The sequence below is a fragment of the Gouania willdenowi genome, chromosome 7 (genome assembly GCF_900634775.1).
Source record: "Gouania willdenowi chromosome 7, fGouWil2.1, whole genome shotgun sequence".
NCBI classification, from domain to species: Eukaryota; Metazoa; Chordata; class Actinopteri; order Blenniiformes; family Gobiesocidae; genus Gouania; species Gouania willdenowi.
In genome coordinates, this window is record NC_041050.1 from 11,744,426 (window position 1) to 11,762,807 (window position 18,382).

At 36.2% G+C, this 18,382-nt stretch overlaps 1 protein-coding gene across 2 annotated transcripts in view; it reads left to right on the forward strand.

The window, feature by feature from the left end:
- The window catches only part of pcbp4 (poly(rC) binding protein 4), a 60,009-nt gene extending 46,858 nt beyond the window's left edge, over positions 1-13,151 (forward strand). The window contains exons 12-14 of one of the 2 annotated variants that reach the window (XM_028452271.1): positions 1,704-1,753; positions 8,244-8,413; positions 11,005-11,365. In XM_028452271.1, the coding sequence (XP_028308072.1) occupies positions 1,704-1,753; positions 8,244-8,413; positions 11,005-11,365 (581 nt within the window). Of the gene's footprint in view, positions 1-1,703; positions 1,754-8,243; positions 8,414-11,004 lie in introns of both variants that reach the window. The other variant, XM_028452270.1, reaches the window with a different exon arrangement.
- Positions 13,152-18,382: the final 5,231 nt, after the last annotated feature.

An 18,382-nucleotide genomic window follows, 5' to 3' on the forward strand; every position in this document is an offset into this window, starting at 1 on the left:
TTGTTTTTTTCTGGTATCTGTACTTTACGTGAGTATTTATTTATTTTGGCTACTTTTTACATTTATTTCTTACTTTTTAAAAAATAAATCTCTGTATTGTCTACTCCTTACATTTTCAAAATGAGTTACTTTTAAGACCTTCAAAGATGACGTCACAACGTAAAAAGACGCAAAATTTTGGTCGTTTGAGCTCTTTCTGTTAGGCAGGTCCCTCAGTTTTGTGGTTAACATTTTCAGAATCAGAATCAATCAGAATCAACTTTATTGGCCATGTTAATGTATGTTATACACATGAGGAATTTGACTTGGTGAAGCGTGCTTTCTCTGACAATGTAATAATTAAATTATAACAATCAACTAGAAAAAAAAATGCATAACCCTTTAACACCTGTAATAGTGACATGTCCACCTAGTTTTTTTTTTCTTCTTTTGCTTATTTTGTCTATAAAATGGTCAGTAAATGTCCTTTGAGGAAGTGCTTTAGCCTTTTACCATTTTTTTTTCATAAAATAATAAACTTCCAATAATTTGCAGTTTTTTTTTACAATTCATTACATGTTTTACCAGTGTAATATCAGTTTATAACAAAGAAAAGCACAAAAACAAAATACATTTTTTGAGATTTAGTAGGAAGAAAACACATGTATAAAATTTAGAATGTATAAAAATATTCACAATGATAATAAAAAAACATGTTTCCAAAAACTATTACACTCTCAAGCCGAAGCGATTTCTTCACAGGCTTTTCTACAAAGGAGGGAACGTGATTACTAGAACGTTTGTAGGTTGTCAGTAAAGCGCAACATAGTGAGTTATAGTGAGTTTTAACAGAGTTAAGGTCATTTTAATGTGCACATATCAGGATGTGTCGTTAGTGACGCTTTTTTTTCCTAATTGTATCTATAATGAGTGCTAAATTCTCCAGGTATTTATAAAGGGTAACAGATTTATTTTATTTCTATATGCTCTGGGTTTTATTGAGCATTTGCACTTTTTTTTTATTTTTTATGACTCATTTTATTTAGAAATTGTACTTATTATGAGTGCTAAATTATCCAGGTGTTCATAAAGGGTAATAGATTTAAGTTATTTCCATGTACCAGTTTTCTACAAGTTCTTAAAAATATTGAAAGATATGCAATTTGCTGGTTTAAAAACCGTCTTATTTGTGAAATTTGTTTTACTTTTTTACATAAGTACATTCAGTAGCATGTGCTTTTTTTAATTTTACTCAAGTAAAGAAGCAACTTCAATACTTTTGCTTTTACCAGAGTCATTTTTTATTCAAGTATCTATACTTTTACTGAAATACTGAAGACGAGTACTTTTGCGACCTCTGTAGAACGGTGATAAGTTAATGCTCTCTTTCTTAAGCCTCATTTATTATGAGTTTATCTTAGTGAGGGGGGCAGGGCAGTGTTTTATAACTATCTTTTATCAGACAGTTTCAGACTATTATGAGGAAAAGATGTGTTTTGCAGAGTCAAAGAACTGGGAGAATGAAATGAATGAGCCTCGTGTTAAACATGAGACCATTAAAATGGAAATTAACTGCTCCGCTATATCTGGCAATTTTCTGCTCACAGGGTTTTTCCAGCGTCAGCGCTAGGTTTTACCTTTTCGCTATCAAAAATGGAGCAGAATAAATGCAAGAATTGTCTGAATTGTTGATTTTAATGTAATACTTATGTTTTTCTCAACAGGAATGGATTCAAACTCTCAGACATCTCAGGAGCTGCTTATCCCCAATGACGTAAGGCAAACTAAAATAGAAATACCAATAATGGGGTATTTTTTTTTAAGTGGGGGAGGGGTTTTCAATCAAAAAAACAAAGAAAAGACAGGAAGATTGGCGTTTGTCTCACACGAGAGCTTAAAACGAGATCAGAGACATGGTAAAAATGTACTAATTATCTTCATTATTCTAACCTCAGACTAACCAAGGTTAAAAGGATTTTGAGTCGATATGGATCCTTTCCCGTTATGGTCTCAGATACAGTTTCAGTGTCTTCAAGTGACTCCCATGAGTGTTCGGTAAATCCTCTCATGTTCCCTGACCTACTTAGAAGCTGTCTTCTGTCAAAACAGCCAATAAGAAAACAGACAAAGATCCTTTCCGCTCCCCACTTTGCCTCAGTCAGGATTTGATAAACAGCCTGTCCAATCTGAGAGCAAATTCGCATCAAGTGGAGTTAATTTAGAATAAAGCCCGAGACCGTCTCAGTATCCGCAGTCCAGTAATAATGCAGTGGCTTTAATTTTTTTTTTTTTTTTTTTTTTGCATTTTTCATTAGGAAATTTAGCTCCAAATGGAAGAAGTGCGATGCAGATATCTGCAATCTGTGGTTTAGCTTTCGACTGCGGAGCCACAATTTATTCACAAGAATGAAATGTTGCTCTGAAGATTAAAGGATAAAGCCAGTGTTTAAATTCTCTGAGCAGCTGGCACTGTAGCGCTAAGAAAACTTTACTCAAAGGGATCAAACAGCACTCTTGTTGGGGATGCTATTTTTAACATCATGGTAATAAGTGCTAGTGCATATCGAGCAGCTCAGGAGTTTAAAAGACTTGCTTTGGACACAAGTTTCCTCAATAATAAATAAAAAAAAAGGAGGTATAGACTGAGAGTAGTGGAATGAAGAAATGAAAGAGTGTAGTCATTGTGGTGCATGGTGTACAATCACATGCCTTCAACAACATTTCTAAAATGCCTGAAGGTTTTTTTTTTTTTTTTTCACCCGCAAGGGGAGCCGTACAATGCATCAGAGGCATGAGGGGGTCCGGTGCTATACGTGACAGGGACAGCTGTAAGCTTCAGCCATTGTTCCAGAAGAGAGGACTCATAGCCATGACTGAGCCTCCGTCACCCCCTCAGGCCATGCATACTCCTGCCACACAATCCTGCTCTGTGCTCCCCACACAGACACACACACAGATGCATTGAGAAGCTGCTGACTCCCCCTCAGCAATCTGTGTGTGTGTGTGTGTGTGTGTGTGTGTGTTGCTGCGGAAGGAGGAAGATTTAGCCTGTAGGAGAGAAATGGATGCACCTTCTCCTCCCCATCCCTCTTCCTGTGTCCTTTCAAACCACTGCCTCAGCAAGAACTCCAACAGTAAATAGGCCACTTACAGTTAAGGATCAGGAGCCCATGTGCAGTGTGACTCAATGTATGCTATATGAACGCAAATAATAATAGTAATGATAATAATAATACATTTATTTAAAAGCACTTTTCAAGAAACTCAAAGACACTTTACATGCAGGTTAAAACAGCAACAGCAAATACAGTGATGAAAACAATGAAATATAAATCAGAAAACAGAAAGAACATATATATAATAATAATAATAAAAGAAACTTGCTTTGTGAATAATTGTTCTTTGGTTATTCCATTTTAAAACCAAATCAAAATAACAAATAAACAGTGTGGTTATTTAATTTTACTGACTTATAACAGAAATACAGAAAAATCAAAAAGCAGAAAAGCAGCGTTTTCTGTCTTAAAATTAAATCTTGTTCTGTTTGTGTGATTTTTGGATATAGTTGGGGAAACTATGGACGAGAGCTTCATGTTTTAAGTTCACCACACAGAAGGATCCCACAGAAGGAGGCGGACTTTTACTCTTAATCAGACTTCTTACTTTGCGTTTGATGAAAATGATCCTGTAGCATTGTCCACATCACACCGATGGCAGAGAGGTGTCATTTTTATATTGATGACTTTTCGTTAAAGAGTTATTGATGCTGGATGTCTGAATTTGTGAATATCATGTCAACTTTACGGTCCAAATAGTATCCATATAAACTGGTGACTGACTCGACTGTGAGGCTGGTGTGAGGAATTGATGTTAGAACTTCTACAATTTGACACTTTTGCAAAAACAATCACAGCTTTTTTGAGGGCAATAAAATATATATTTTTTGCACGTCATAATACCGTGAGCCACTAATGGCAGCCTTCAACACAGATGGAAGTTGATCACAAGAAACAAGGAGCACCAGTAGATTCACTACACCACTATTGGTTCCTTTAATCACATTTGAGTTTTTACATATATTTTAATAATGTTTCAATTCACCAGTTCATCAGTAATGTGATTTATGCGTTGCTCCTTTTTTTTTGTCCAGGAGTTTAAATTAAACATTTCAAACATGAAGCTCTCGTCCATAGTTTCCAAATATCCAAATATTACACAAACAGAAGATTTTATTTTAAAACAGAAAAATGCTGCTTGTCTGTTTTTTTATTTTTCTGTATTTCTGTTTTGATTCTAAGTCAGTAAAACTAAATAACCACACTGTTTATTTGTTCTGTTGATTTGGTTTTAAAATGCAATAACCAAAGAGTACACAGATGTTTGTGCGTTATTGGTTTTGCGAGCTTTGTTTTTATATTTCTTTGTTTGTTTGTTTTTTTTGTTTTGTTTTTTTTAATTTCAATTTTATTGAGAAATTGCAATAGTTTACAAATCAGTAAAGACAACAAAGAAGTGAGGAAAAACGTCACTATTAAAGAATAAAGTAAATACAGGCATCACAGTACGTGTCACTTTGAGGTACGGGAAACAATTCTTCATAAAAAAGCAGAGTTCTTTCACCTTTTTATGTTTTTCAAAAACTTTAGATTATTCGTATGATAATTAAACTTAAAATTAAAATTTGGAACTGATTTTGAGAAATGTTATTTATTTATTTATTTGATTTCTTTATTTATTTCAAGGAATTTAATCCAAACAGAAAAAGTATTAGTAGTATGTGTACATCCTTTTTCCATGTGTAGCCTACATGGCTAATATACATGATATGTATTAACACAAATATTGTAGATAACATAAATAAATACACAGCTCGAAAGAGAGTGGGATGAAGTAGCACTTAGGGGGGAATTACAAGAAATTTTACAAATGAAAAGAATAAACACTAAACAAAGAAAGAGAAAGAAAATGTACATAATTAAGTAAAAGACTGTTAATTAAATACAAGTGCACACATTACAGTATAAAAAAATAAACTAAATAAATAATAATAATGCAAATATTCAAATGTGCAAATATAATACAGATGTATACCACAATCAAAACTGTCAGATTACAGCGATGAATTGTTTGATGGCCACAGGCAGGAATAATTTAGACTAATGATAAAAAATATTGATTTATTTTTGTTTTCAGAGATAAGAAATAACATATTTTGGTGTGTTTGGTTCTGTTGTACTGTATACAAAATCCTTAACCACATTCCAGAATAATAACGTACATGGTCAGTGGTAAAACAAAAAAAAAGTGCATTTATCACTCTTATTTTGCTTGCTGTTGTTGCAGAATTCTAATTCCTTGTTGGTGAGGTCATCCTGTTATTAGGCGCTGTTATTGACAGTTGCTGCTGCTGCTGTGAAAGACGTTATCAGTGATTTGAGGTTATGTAGAGACCATTGTCTCGAGAGTTGCTCTTTAGCCCTCTCGCCCTGCCACCGTCCACCAACCACAAATATGCTGTGGAGCCAAAAAAAGCCCCCAGCAGGTTGCAGTGTGACAGATATTGTGGAACAGGCCTCTTACTTCTCAGAATAGGAATGTGAAGCTCAAGAAGGACAAGTGCAACCGACACACGCTGCTGTGTCGGACCGTGTGTGTGTGTGTGTGTGTTTCCACCTATACGTCAGCCGCTGTTAAACTTCCAGCTCACACAAATACTAAAAGTACTTCATCACTGTCTGCTGCACTCAGGGTATATTTGGCAGCACAGTGCTGTCGCCTGAGCTCCATGACACCCCTGCACTCCAGCTGATACGCAGCCCCCAGCTCGGGCTCTGCTAAATATCTATTGTCACTAATAGGAAGGAGTCCGGAGTGAGCAATGAAAGCAGAATAAAAAGTGATAATGTATTTTTGAAAAGCTATGAAATACGCCTCATTGTCTAATCTTGCTCTGAACATTCATACCAATGGTAGTAAATTATATTTTTGAGTCATTTTCGCGTTATGTTTTCCATCAGTGCGAAGATGCATCTGCCCGGGAAGGGGTTTGGAAGTGATTTGTTTTGGGAAGTCATCACTACCACTGGAGGAATCAATAACCTTTTAGCCACTCACTTTAATGAGAGGCAAATGTGCCCTCTCTCCCGTCTCTCTTACCGGTGCGTGCACAGTAGCAATTAAGGAAGACTCGCGGGAAAAAAAAAAAAAGTGCACATTTGACATGAATGATGGATGGCCAATCCGGCCAAAGACAAACAATGTAATTGCAATATTCAAAGTGGTCTGCATTAGCTCTGTAGTGTTTTCCTGGAGTGTTTCCGGTTGCTCGTGGCTTGAAGATTAGCTTTCATCAGCGATTCAAAAAAAGATGACGCCGCGTTTACTCAAAGGATTTAAAGTGCACTTTTTACAAATGTCATCATTCATTCCCCCCTTTAAACCCCTGCCCTTGTGTCCAGCGTTGTGGGTCAATTTGAATTGTAATCACATAATTGATAATTAATTACAATTATGGTGTAATTTTATTTGTAGTTATAATTTTAAAAACCTGTTGCTGTCATAATCGTAATTAAGTTATAATTGAGTTTAGATAATTTACTTTATAATTGTAATTGCCCTGAAAATTCGATAAAAATTCTCTATAATTTAACGCAAAACTGAGGAACCATGTTACAGTTCTAGGAACAGTTCTACACATACGTAGTTAACAATTATTTAAATGTGTTTCATATCAAGCTTTGACCATTTAAAAATATTTGAAATCGAGAGGTATACAAAAACACAAAAAAGGATCAGACGCCCACACCAAAAATATTAAAACCTATATTTTCATTGATTGGGAAGACTAACAAAGTAACCAATAGATAGGAATGAAATTAGATGATAGATATTTAATTTTAGTGTATTTTACAGCTGATTTAGAACCTGTTATCATAAGAGATGCTAACATAAAGCTAACACAAGAGGAAGCTTAACATAGGTTATTTATTTCAGACTCAGTAATGGTGATTAATTGTAAATGAACTTTTTCTGCATTAACTCCCCCTACACCGTTTTATCCAATTTTGACAATTAAGCTATCAAAACGTTCGGAAAGTTTCTGAGATTTATGCTTGTACTTCTATAATTTGTACTTTAAAACTTTTTGAGTTATTACATTGTGAAACTGCGTTGACTTTTCAGCTCCAATCCCATTAGCTCGTTAAGCTAGAGGAGCTGCTACACTTTTTACTTTAAAATATTTACAAAGAAATTAGAAACCATTCAACCTTTAACATGTTCAGCTCACATGTTCAACCCATTTTAACCTTATTGCTAATATTAAGCTATTGATAGGTTAATGCTTAGCTAATGCTAGGTTAATGCTAATGCTAATGCAAGACTAATGTTATTGCTAGGCGAATGCTAAAGCTAAGTTAATGCTATAGCTAGGCTTATTGGTCAGTCAGAGCATACACAGTTCACACTCTGGTCAGACCAAGGGAAAAGGGGCAGAAGCCTTAGCTTAGCGTAGGTGAATGCTAATACTAGGTTAGTGCTAATGCTAGATTAATGATAATGCTAGATTAATGATAATGCTAGATTAATGCTAATGCTAGGTTAATGCTATTGTTAGGCTAATGATAATGCTTAGTTAAGGCTATTGCTAGGCTACTGATAGTTTAAAGCTAATATTAGGCTAATGCTATTGCTAATGCTAAGTTAGTGTTAATGCTAGGTGAATGCTAATGCTAGGTTAATGATGATGCTAGATTAATGCTGATGCTAGGCTAATGCTATCGTTAGGCTAATGCTAATGCATAGTTAAGGCTATTGCTAGGCTACTGCAAGTTTAATGTTAATATTAAGCTAATGATTTTTTTAATGCTAGGTTAGAATCAATGCTAGGCTACTGCTAGTTTAATGCTAATATTAGGCGAATGCTATTGCTAATACTAGGTTTGTGTTAATGGTAGGCTAATGCTAATGTTAGGTTAGTGTTAGTGCTATTTTTAGGCTAATGCGAGGCTGATGTTAATGCAAGGTTAATGCTAATGCTAAATAATGCTAATGCTAGCTAATGCTAAGCAAATGCAGTGTGACGAAGGCCAGCACCTGCATCCTCACTTGCATTTTTTTAGGAAATGCAAATATTTTAGTTGTAATTGACTTTCTGAAGATAAAAAAGTAATTGTAATTGAAAAAAAAACATTGAAAATGTAATTGTAACTGAAAAATGTAATTGACGCCAACCCTGCTTGTGTCTCACATCTGTTCTGCTGCAGCTGATTGGCTCGATCATCGGCCGTCAAGGTACGAAGATTAACGAGATCAGGCAGGTGTCGGGGGCTCAGATCAAGATCGGCAGTCAGCTGGACGGGACGAGCGACCGCCATGTCACAATCACAGGAACACCAGTCAGCATCAACCTGGCCCAGTACCTCATTACCTCCTGGTAAGGCTCTATGACACATGCAGCCATCTGATGAATCACCACAAGCCTGAGCAGAGTGCATCGGTTTAAAAGGGTCAAAGGTCACGCTAGCATTGGAGATGAGGCATGTCCTTGTGCTGCTGGTAATTGGACTCGTGGGGACAAGTAGAAGCAGGAGTGCATGGCAGACATGTCTTGTTGTAATTCATTTTTTACCATGTAGCGCTTGACTCTTTTTTTTTTTTTCTTTTCCCCCTCCTCAATTCAAGGTCTTAGATGACGGGAATGTAACGCAACGCAACCCAGACACAAATTAATAGAGACATAAATACAACTGACAGCACTACCAGGGCGACTCCGATGGAAATATAAAAGCATGGTTTTCATATTTATATTTCTGTATATTTAAAAATCTCTATGTAAATATTGGTATATTCAAAACTAGGGCAGCCTGCGACTAAAACAAAACGATTGCACATGACTGTTAAACCTCAACATCCAGTGAAAGAGGGACATTTAATGTATGCATACTGTTTATTTGTATTCTATAAGGTTCTCTCATTGTTGTTGGAAAGAAGCTTTTAGTTATGAAACACACTGGTTTATTCTTTCCAAAAATAGTAAACATGGTAAATGCATGACTAAAATAAATATGTCCATGATTTTATTAAGAATAGTGATACAAGTACCATGAGATTACTTTAATTAGTGCTTTATGAATAAATTTAAATCAAATTAAATCGGTCTTTATCTCCAATGTATGATAATGTAATTATATTTTTTCACGATAAGGCATTGATTAATATCGATATTATCAATACATTTGTTACTATTAAAAGGCTGCTCAGGAAGTGAGACTGAATTATGCTCAAGTAATATAATTTAAAAAAAAGGCTTTTATTGATCATTAGGGACTAGATAGCATAAACTGTCCCTAATGTTTCTGCTATCTATATTGTTATCTTGTGTGTTCTTCAAGATTCAAAGTGTTTATTATCATTTCCACAGTAAAGAAACATGTTTCCCTGCACAATTAAATTTCTACTTTGCTCACCACACTGGATGCCACAAAAAAAAAAGAAATTTGAAACGAAGAACAAAAAAACAAACAAACCCATAAAGAGAAAAGTATAGTAACAATAATTTAAAAAGTCTTCTTGTTCTTCTTCTTCTGAGAAAATCATACTTCCCATGCTCAAAAAAATCACTAAATTTTAAAACGGGCCAATAGTCCTAAAGGTAGCGGTACAGTAATTCACAATAAATCAAACAAATTTGTTGGAGAGTTGCAACTCTCACCAAAAAGTGGTTCCTATACTGAAGACACTTTTGTAAAATTAAATCTAGTAAGTAAGTATTTTATTTATAAAGCGCTTTTTGCAGATAAAATCACAAAGTGCTGTACAGAGCTGTGGTGAAAATACAAGTGCATCATCATAGAATAATAAAACAAGGGTGCATATAGATCATAAAAAAAAATTAAATCCAGTTAACTAAAAGCTTTTCTCATAATGTAAAATGTATTAAACTAACTAACTCAATTGACACCAAACTTGCTGCAACACATCGTCAGACTGTCCCACGCTGTACACAAACGATCCACATAGATTTTAGATTTAGAACAACAATGTTGTCTACAGTGCATCAAAATGTTTGACTCTTAACATATACTGGAAATTCTTATTAAATTATTTCTTAATGTTTATTCAAAAAATGACAAACGCGCTAAATATTGATTTTTAATTAATTTCTTTATTTTTTTTTATTTATTTATTTTTTTACTTTTTCTGCTTTTTCACTAAAATGTGCAGGTAAGTCTTCCCAGAAATTTTGTCACCGTTTGTTGAAGGAACCAGTATTGTGTTTACTGGAAGATTACACTATAATGGTGTCACTGGTAAGAAAGACCCTATTTTTTGTTTACAGAAAGCACTATTGGAGATACTTATTCGTTTACATTGGTATGTTGACACTTATTTACAGAAATGTTGCACTAAAATAGTGTCACTGTTCATTGGACACTTTATTGTCTTTCAGAGATATAATTGTAGCAGCTTTTGTACATGTCAATAAAAACAGTCTGGCCTCTTCTACAAAAAAAAAAAAAAGAATTGCCTTAAACTGCCTGGCCCATGCACCCATTGCTGTGCAGCAGCTAGGATTATACCTTGTGTCCTCACACAACTACACGTATGCAAATAAACCACTATGAACGTATGGTCTGTTTAGATGATTCTTTTAGTGAGATTACATCATCTGAGGTGAGCAAATGTTGTCATCTGGTGGGTAGAGTGTTGAGGAGAGATGAGGTTGAAGGTGAAGAGATCTGATGAGCTCTGGTGCACACACACACACACATTGAGACACACTGCTAGAGAATCACTTTGCAGTACTTCAGCAGTTCGTCTGACTTTACACTGCTGCTGCTGCTGCTGCTCCCTGAGGACCTTCTTTTTTACACCTGTGCTGTAACACTCAGAAAAGACACGTTTTGATGTTGAACTTTTTGGTGGAGTTCCTCTTTTATCAGGTTTCCAGAAACTTCTTGCGGTGTTTCAACAGCTGAATAATCCTCTTACCTTTATCACCTCTGCTCTCTTCCATCCTCGCAGTTTAGAGACGGCCAAATCCACAGCGCAGGCCGCCACCATGGCTACCCCAGTGGACCTCAGCATGGCCTTCACCCAGCCCGCCTCCCCGGCAGGATCACCCGCTCCCACCCTGGCGGCTGTGGGCGCCCTGACCCCCGCTCACATGCTGGGCACTCCCTACGGTGCCATGCCCGTCAACCCCAGCAGCCTGTCCGGCCTGCTGGGGGTAAAGTCCGTGCCCTTTCTGACTCTGTCAAGCCCCGCCCCCACCGTAGCTGTCACAGCAGCCCCCTCCCACTCCACGCTGGCTGCGTACACCGCAAAGATCTCGTCAGCCAACTGCATCAAAAAGCCAGAGAGACAGAAGTTTGCTCCGTACTGATGCAGCCTCAGTGTAAAACGCAGCCAGAGTCTGATGTAGCCATAACCCAGACTTTTATCCTACGATTGCACCAACAGAAGAGACCAATGCAGATGTGGATAAAGCTATCAAACGTCATTTACAATTCTAGATAATTTTGTGCGTTTCCCATGAATTTGAGCCGCTTTCATCATCACCGTCACCACCGTTATTGATCACTAAAAGAAGAGCTGGAGCCTCACGTGAGACACACACGTACAACAACCTTTTACGTGTGCGTCTCAGGTCAGAGGTCAGCCAAGTATTTATCCTTCAATAGATTTGTAAAATATACTCACATGACAAAAGCTCTACTGTATGATGCTTTTATACAATGTCTATGTTTGCTTCTTGAAGTTTTTAAGAAAATTTGTAAATGTCTCGGGGTGTTTATTGTTTTTGTTTTTTTTTTCTTTGTAATAATCCATACTCTGGTACTGTACCTTTGTTCACTGTCATGTCCATTTGTTGAGTTTTCTTTCAAATGTGCAACTTGGTAACCTTTATTTATTAGTATTGTTTCATTTAATTAAAAGCCTTTTGTTTCTGATGTGGATTATGTCTCCCATTAGTCTTTGCTTTTTCTGACCTGATAACTATAAGATCAAGTTAATTTTGTTGCCTGTCATACACCCCAGTGGGACCACACCTGGCATGTTTATCCTGGTCCACATACAGCATGGAATGATGGTACTTGGGCGCTCTTCTATTTGCCAAAACCTGGCCAAAATTGGCCCAAACAGGTTTCAAGATAACTAGCCCACATTTACAGCATCAACAGTGGAGCAGTTTTGGCTCAATTCTCTTTTGAACGTGCCAGACAAATGCCAAAAGTGCCAGATCATGTCAAGATGTGGCCCACATCCACATGGTATCTGGGACGTGAGTTTTTTTGTCAGGCAGGGGGAGCATTCCCCCCTTAGTGGTTTTCATTACAGTTTTCCCAAATTTATTTGAAAAAATACAATTCTTAATATAATGTACATAGGGTTAGGGTTACTGCTTTGATTCTAACATATGACTGTTAGTTTCATGTCACAGATATTAGTTCTACCTCAGGTGTGTAAAATAAGTTTTCAGTGAGATGTTCCCAATTTTTTGAGACTTTAGGTTGGTTCTTCTTCTGTTGCGCAATTCTTCGAAGCAACGCTGCACCCAGCAGTTCATGTATGATACTGCAGCAAAAATGAAGCAGAAAGCAATTTTATCATGAATTTACCACATTAAATGACGCACAACCTACATTTTTCATCGTCAACATTATCAATTATGTTACTAATCATTTCTGCATTATTGTATATGTCACACACACTGTGGTTTGCGCAAATCTCGAGACGGTCTATATATTTTATTCTATTTTTTCTTTTTTCCCCCCTGGCAAGAACCTCAAACTCTGCCTATGAGTTGTTCAGGATGGCAGCCTATCGTTGATTTATGAGCAAAGCTCCTAAAAATATCATTGTGTTTTTGTGCCCAAAACAATAAGGGCAGAAGAGACAGTGGAACTACAGAAGAGAAGCAAACCCAGCCCCGCCTTCGCCCTGACACTCGTGTTCACCGAATCACATGACGTCCTCTGAGGAGAATGCACTCTTGTGTTGGTTCCCTTCAGACTAAATTCAGACGGAGAAGTTTGTGCGAGAGAAAAAATGCACAAACAGGAGGAAAAAACAAATTCTGAGGATCCACAGTGATGCTATAAAAACAGGATTCAGTCTCTGCATCAGCATGCGGCGCCGCGCCATCTTCATCCTCAGGAGAACCAGAGAGAATCCTTTCATCCTCACTCACATTTTTTTTTTTTCTTTCTGTGACTGCATTATGGATAAGGCAGACAATCATCACAGTCATCGCTGTTTGCAAAGACAACCACTGTCAAGAGTCAGTCACCATCTATTGAATTATTTAAAATCCTGTTTTATTAGAGTAAAGGCTAATTCTAAATATTTCATGCAGTTAGATACAAAAGCAAGGAGCCAGACGCATGGTTCATTTTGTTGACTAAAAATTTTCATTATAGTTTTCATCGACATTATTTTGAAGTGACAATAACTAGATTATAACTAATTGAAATTAACACTATATGCAAATGTATTGATGTTTTCCTTGACTAATAAATACTGAATTAATTTCATCACATGGGACGAAATCCCATCAGAACCTATGTGGTTTTATGCATTGATCACAACAAATCTGTGTGTATTTACAAACATTAATATAATCCCTTATCAAATTGATTAACGGTAAATGAATTAAAATATTTATGTACATAAACTCTTATCCTGTATATTTTAGTCGACTATATCTTTTGTTTGGCTTGCCTTGACTGGTTTGACAAATTTATTTGTATAGTGCATTTCAGCTAAAAACTATAACTGAAATAATTCTGATCTGATGACTAAATTTAAACTGAAACTAAGTTGCATTTTAGTCAAAAGACTAAAAATGAAAAAAAAAAATTGCTGTCAAAATAAACACTGACCAAGCAGCATTTAGCACTTCTGTCTCCCAGAAGGAAGGCCGTGGTTTGATTACCAGGTAAAGTTCTTTCCGTATGGAGTTTGCATGTTCTCATCTCCTCGATTAAAACTAAAACATGTAAAATAAATAAATAAATAAATAAAATAGCACCACAGTTTAACATCACTTCACAAAAGTCCTGTTTGTAACTCAAAAATGACATTGATGCATTTTCCTCAAGTTACATTTTGGCTGAAGGGAGCTGTTTAAATCAAACGGTGAGGTGAAGACTGATGTTTCTCTATTCTCACAAAGAACAGAAAAATAAAAGCTTTTAATATTTCACCCCAACAACTTGCATCAACTTTCCGATTTTTGGTTGCTCTTGCATCATCTTCCTCTTTCTATATGCGGCATCAGCAGCCCCCGTCATCCTAAAAAGTGCAGATCTGCATGTCGAATATGATTTCATATTGTTTAATCAGTTGGAAAGTTAATGTGCAAAATACTCTTTAACTGCTAAACTGCATACGTTACACCTATGGTGTGCTGTGGTATCTAAAGGTCTTGGCAGAAATTTGGTTGTCTAAAGAATTTCTCTGCTTTGTGACAAAAAAAAAAGTGCAACCTGCATGGAACTGTGTAATGTGGCCCCTAAAATAACAAAACAGCACCAGCTTTGAGGCCACATGTAAACCAATGATCTTTGCCACACTTAAACCAGCCTTTGCTTTACAGCCTTTTTTCCTTGGACTACAATTGTGGAGGTAAACTACATCTGTATCTTCAGCTGCCTTGGGATTATATACTGTATTAAAGGTGGGTATATTGTAAAAGGGCACAAGATCTATCATCGAGGCTAAGAGTGGTACCGTGAGGCATGGGTCAAAAAAAAAAAATCCACACAACTACCGTACACACCCAATTGTTATGGATTTTAATATTTTCATATTTTTCTATTGAGTTGAAAGATCATACCCAGAGTAAATATGTTTGGAGTTAAAGTCAAAGAAGAGCACAGACTTCCACCAAGTACCAAATCTCCTCTTTGCAAGATATTGGTAGTTATCTGGATCAGTGATCCTGATCATGGTACCATGATCATTCACACTCTAAAGGCTTGGAAGAAATTTCTATTTCCATTAATAACAATACAGTATATCCAAATGTATGGGCACACCCATTTTTTCAAAGAATCGCGATGAACTGCGCAATCCGGGTCCGATTTAGATTGAGCTCAGGGGCGGATTCACTAAGATTTTAAATAAAGGGTGTTAATTCAGTTGCTTCCCTAAATCCTTCAGTGGCACAGTTTCCTCACCTGCTGCGAGGACTTCACTGATTGCAGCAATGATTAGTGCATGTGCAGAAGTGGTGCAGACAACCATATTTAAATGAGCGTTTTGCTTGGTCAATGTGGTGAGGTGAGGCACACAGAAAGCACACAATTTGAGGAAGTTAAATTGGAGACAGATGGACTTCTCTGTCTGCTGCTCAAACAATTTAAATGTAGAAAACTAAATAAAAAATAAAACTGAATCAGTATATTTTTCCCCCCTAATTTAATGTGGGTGATCCGTTAGGTCCTGTAACTTTGCTCTGATCAGCCTTTGAAAAACAGGCGATCAACACCATTTGAAGATTATCTCCTGATCATCATCCAGCAGGTCTGAGCAGCGCAGTGTGACGCACACTCTCATATGTGACCATTGCGCCATGCGTAAATTACGCACCTGATCAGCTGATTCTGGCCTTCCATCAAAGCGACACGAGAATTTATTGAGAGTCAAAACATGGAGAGAAAGACAGAGAAGCTCACTAGAGCTGTGCGTCTGAAGCGACATCTAAATAGGTCCGCGCACAGCATCCTAGGACACACATACCAGAATCTACACGGGCTTCAGACATCCAGATTTTTCTCTCCCTCACACACTTTACTCACACTTTATTTTCTCATTCAGAGCCAACTCAACATAATTGAAAGTCAAATTTCATACAGATCGGTAGGGATGTAACGGTTAATCGTAAGGCAGTTAAAAATTGATTCATAGGTATCACGGTTGATATCGATTTTCTGAAAATTGAATCGCAGTCCTTTTTTTAACCAGCAGAGGTCCACAAGTATCCACAAGTGTAGGCGGCGGGCGGAGTCTGCTAATACTTTCTTTCTGGCCGCCTTCTGTTCTTAAATATGTTAATAAATTATTCATTACCCCTTTAGCACCTAAATAATATCTGTAATATTACTTGAATATCTGTAAAAGTCACGTTTTTCTATTAGCTCTGTCTGCTACCATAGCTTCTCTTCTTCACTGCAAGATATCTGCATGCCAACCGACCACTGTATTACCAGCGCCCTCTGCTGGTCCAAACAAATATGACGTAAATCAGTGAAATCACGTTTTTTTTTTTTTTTTTTTTAAAGTCCAATTGTTAAGGCACAAAATACATTTTCAGTTGCACTTTTAAAAAGAAAAAGAACTGTTATGCAGTTTTGCATTGTTTATTATAGAACCAGAATTAAAATTAATAGGCTTCATTTTTATTTGTATTATTCCTTTATTTATTTCATTCAAGATTTATTTTTAGTTAAATTGCATTGTTTTGAATAGTTTATCAAGGAATTCTTTTGACAATGAAAAATAAAAGGAAAATAATACAGTATTTTCTAGTTTTTTTCTCCAAATTTGTCTACAGTCCCATTTTGTAAAATAAATAGTGAGAGAATCGTATCGTGAACCCAGTATCGTGAATCGAATCGTATCGGGAGTTGAGTCAATCGTTACATCCCTACAGATCGGTCGAACCAAAAACCGAAATATGAATTTTTGATATTTCGCCAATGATTAGATTTTAATAAAAACATGGTTATTGTTCCAACTGCAATTCTTTTTAGCTGTGTTCAAAATGGCACACTCCGTACTATACAATACAAACTGAATGAGTAAATACTGTCTACTATATACTATAAGTATGGTTAGTGTGATGACCGATGATGACTATTCTAAGTGAAGTTCTACTTTCAAGTTTCCTAAAATGCAATTCAAACCTACAACGAAAAAACCTGAAGCACACTGAGGCTAAATATCTCTGTTGATTTGCCACCTTTAAAAGTTCTGAAAGCATTTTAAGAGAGAAAGTGACAAAGTAGAATATCAACATGTGGTCATTTGATCTATAAAACCCACAGGAAACACATTTCATTAGGACATTTTGAAGATTTGAGTTTTTATGCCTTACTATAGTCTTAAATAAAGATTGATTGATTGATTGACCTCCGTTTTGAGGCGTTTGAAATTTTGTCTCCCACTTTTATGCGTTACTACATCCTTACATCTGTTTCGAGGTGTTTTAAAATTTTTATACCACTTATATGCCTCCCACTATAGCCATACTTCTGATTCCAGGCATTTTTTGGGCCTTTTTATGCCTTACTATAGCCTTACTCCGTTTCGAGGCGTTTGAAATTTTTCGCCCAATTTTATGCCTTATTATAGCCTTACCTCCGTGATGAGGAGTTTGAAATTTTTTTGCAAAATTTTGTGCCTTACTACAGCCTTAAGTCCGTTTTGACGTGTTTGAAATTTTTTTGCAAAATGTTGTGCCTTTCGATAGCCTTACCTCTGTTTTGAGGTGTTTTAAATTTTTCCGCCATTTTGAGGCATTTGAAATGTTTTCTCCCATTTTTATGCCTCATTATAGCCTTACCTTCGTTTTCGAGGCGTTTTAAAATTTGTCGCCCACTTTTATACCTTACTATAGCCTTACCATTGTTTAGAGGCATTTAAAAAAATTTCGCCCACTCATGCCTTACTATAGCCTTACCTCCGTTTTGGCACGTTTGAAATATTTTTGCAAAATTTTGTGCCTCACTATAGCATTAGCTCCCTTTTGACGCGTTTGAAATTTTTTTGCAAAATTTTGTGCCTTACTGTAGCATTACCTCCGTTTTGAGGAGTTTGAAATATTTTTGCAAATTTGTGCCTTACTATAGTTGTACCTCCGTTTTGCGGTGTTTGAAATTTTTTCGCCCATTTTTAAGCTTTACTATAGCCTTAGCTCCGTTTTGAGGCGTTTGAAATTTTTGAGGAATTTGAAATTTTTTCGACAATTTTTTTGCCTTACTATAGCCTTACCTCCGTTTTGAGGTGTTTGAAAAAAAATTTTGCAAAATTTTCTGCCTTACTATAGCATTACCTCCGTTTTGAGGTGTTTGAAAACATTTTTGCAAAATTTTCTGCCTTACTATAGCATTACCTCCGTTTTGAGGCGTTTTAAATATTTTTGCAAAATTTTGTGCCTTACTCTAGCCGTACCTCTGTTTTGAGGTGTTTGAAATTTTTTCGAAGATTTTTTTGCCTTACTATATCCTTACCTCCGTCTTTAGGCGCTTGAAATTTTTTCGCCCATTTTTATGCTTTACTGTAACCTTTCTTCCGTTTTGAGGCGTTTGAAATTTTTTCGCCGATTTTTTTGCCTTACTATAGCCTTACCTCCGTTTTGACGCGTTTGAAATTTTTTTGCAAAACTTTGTGCCTC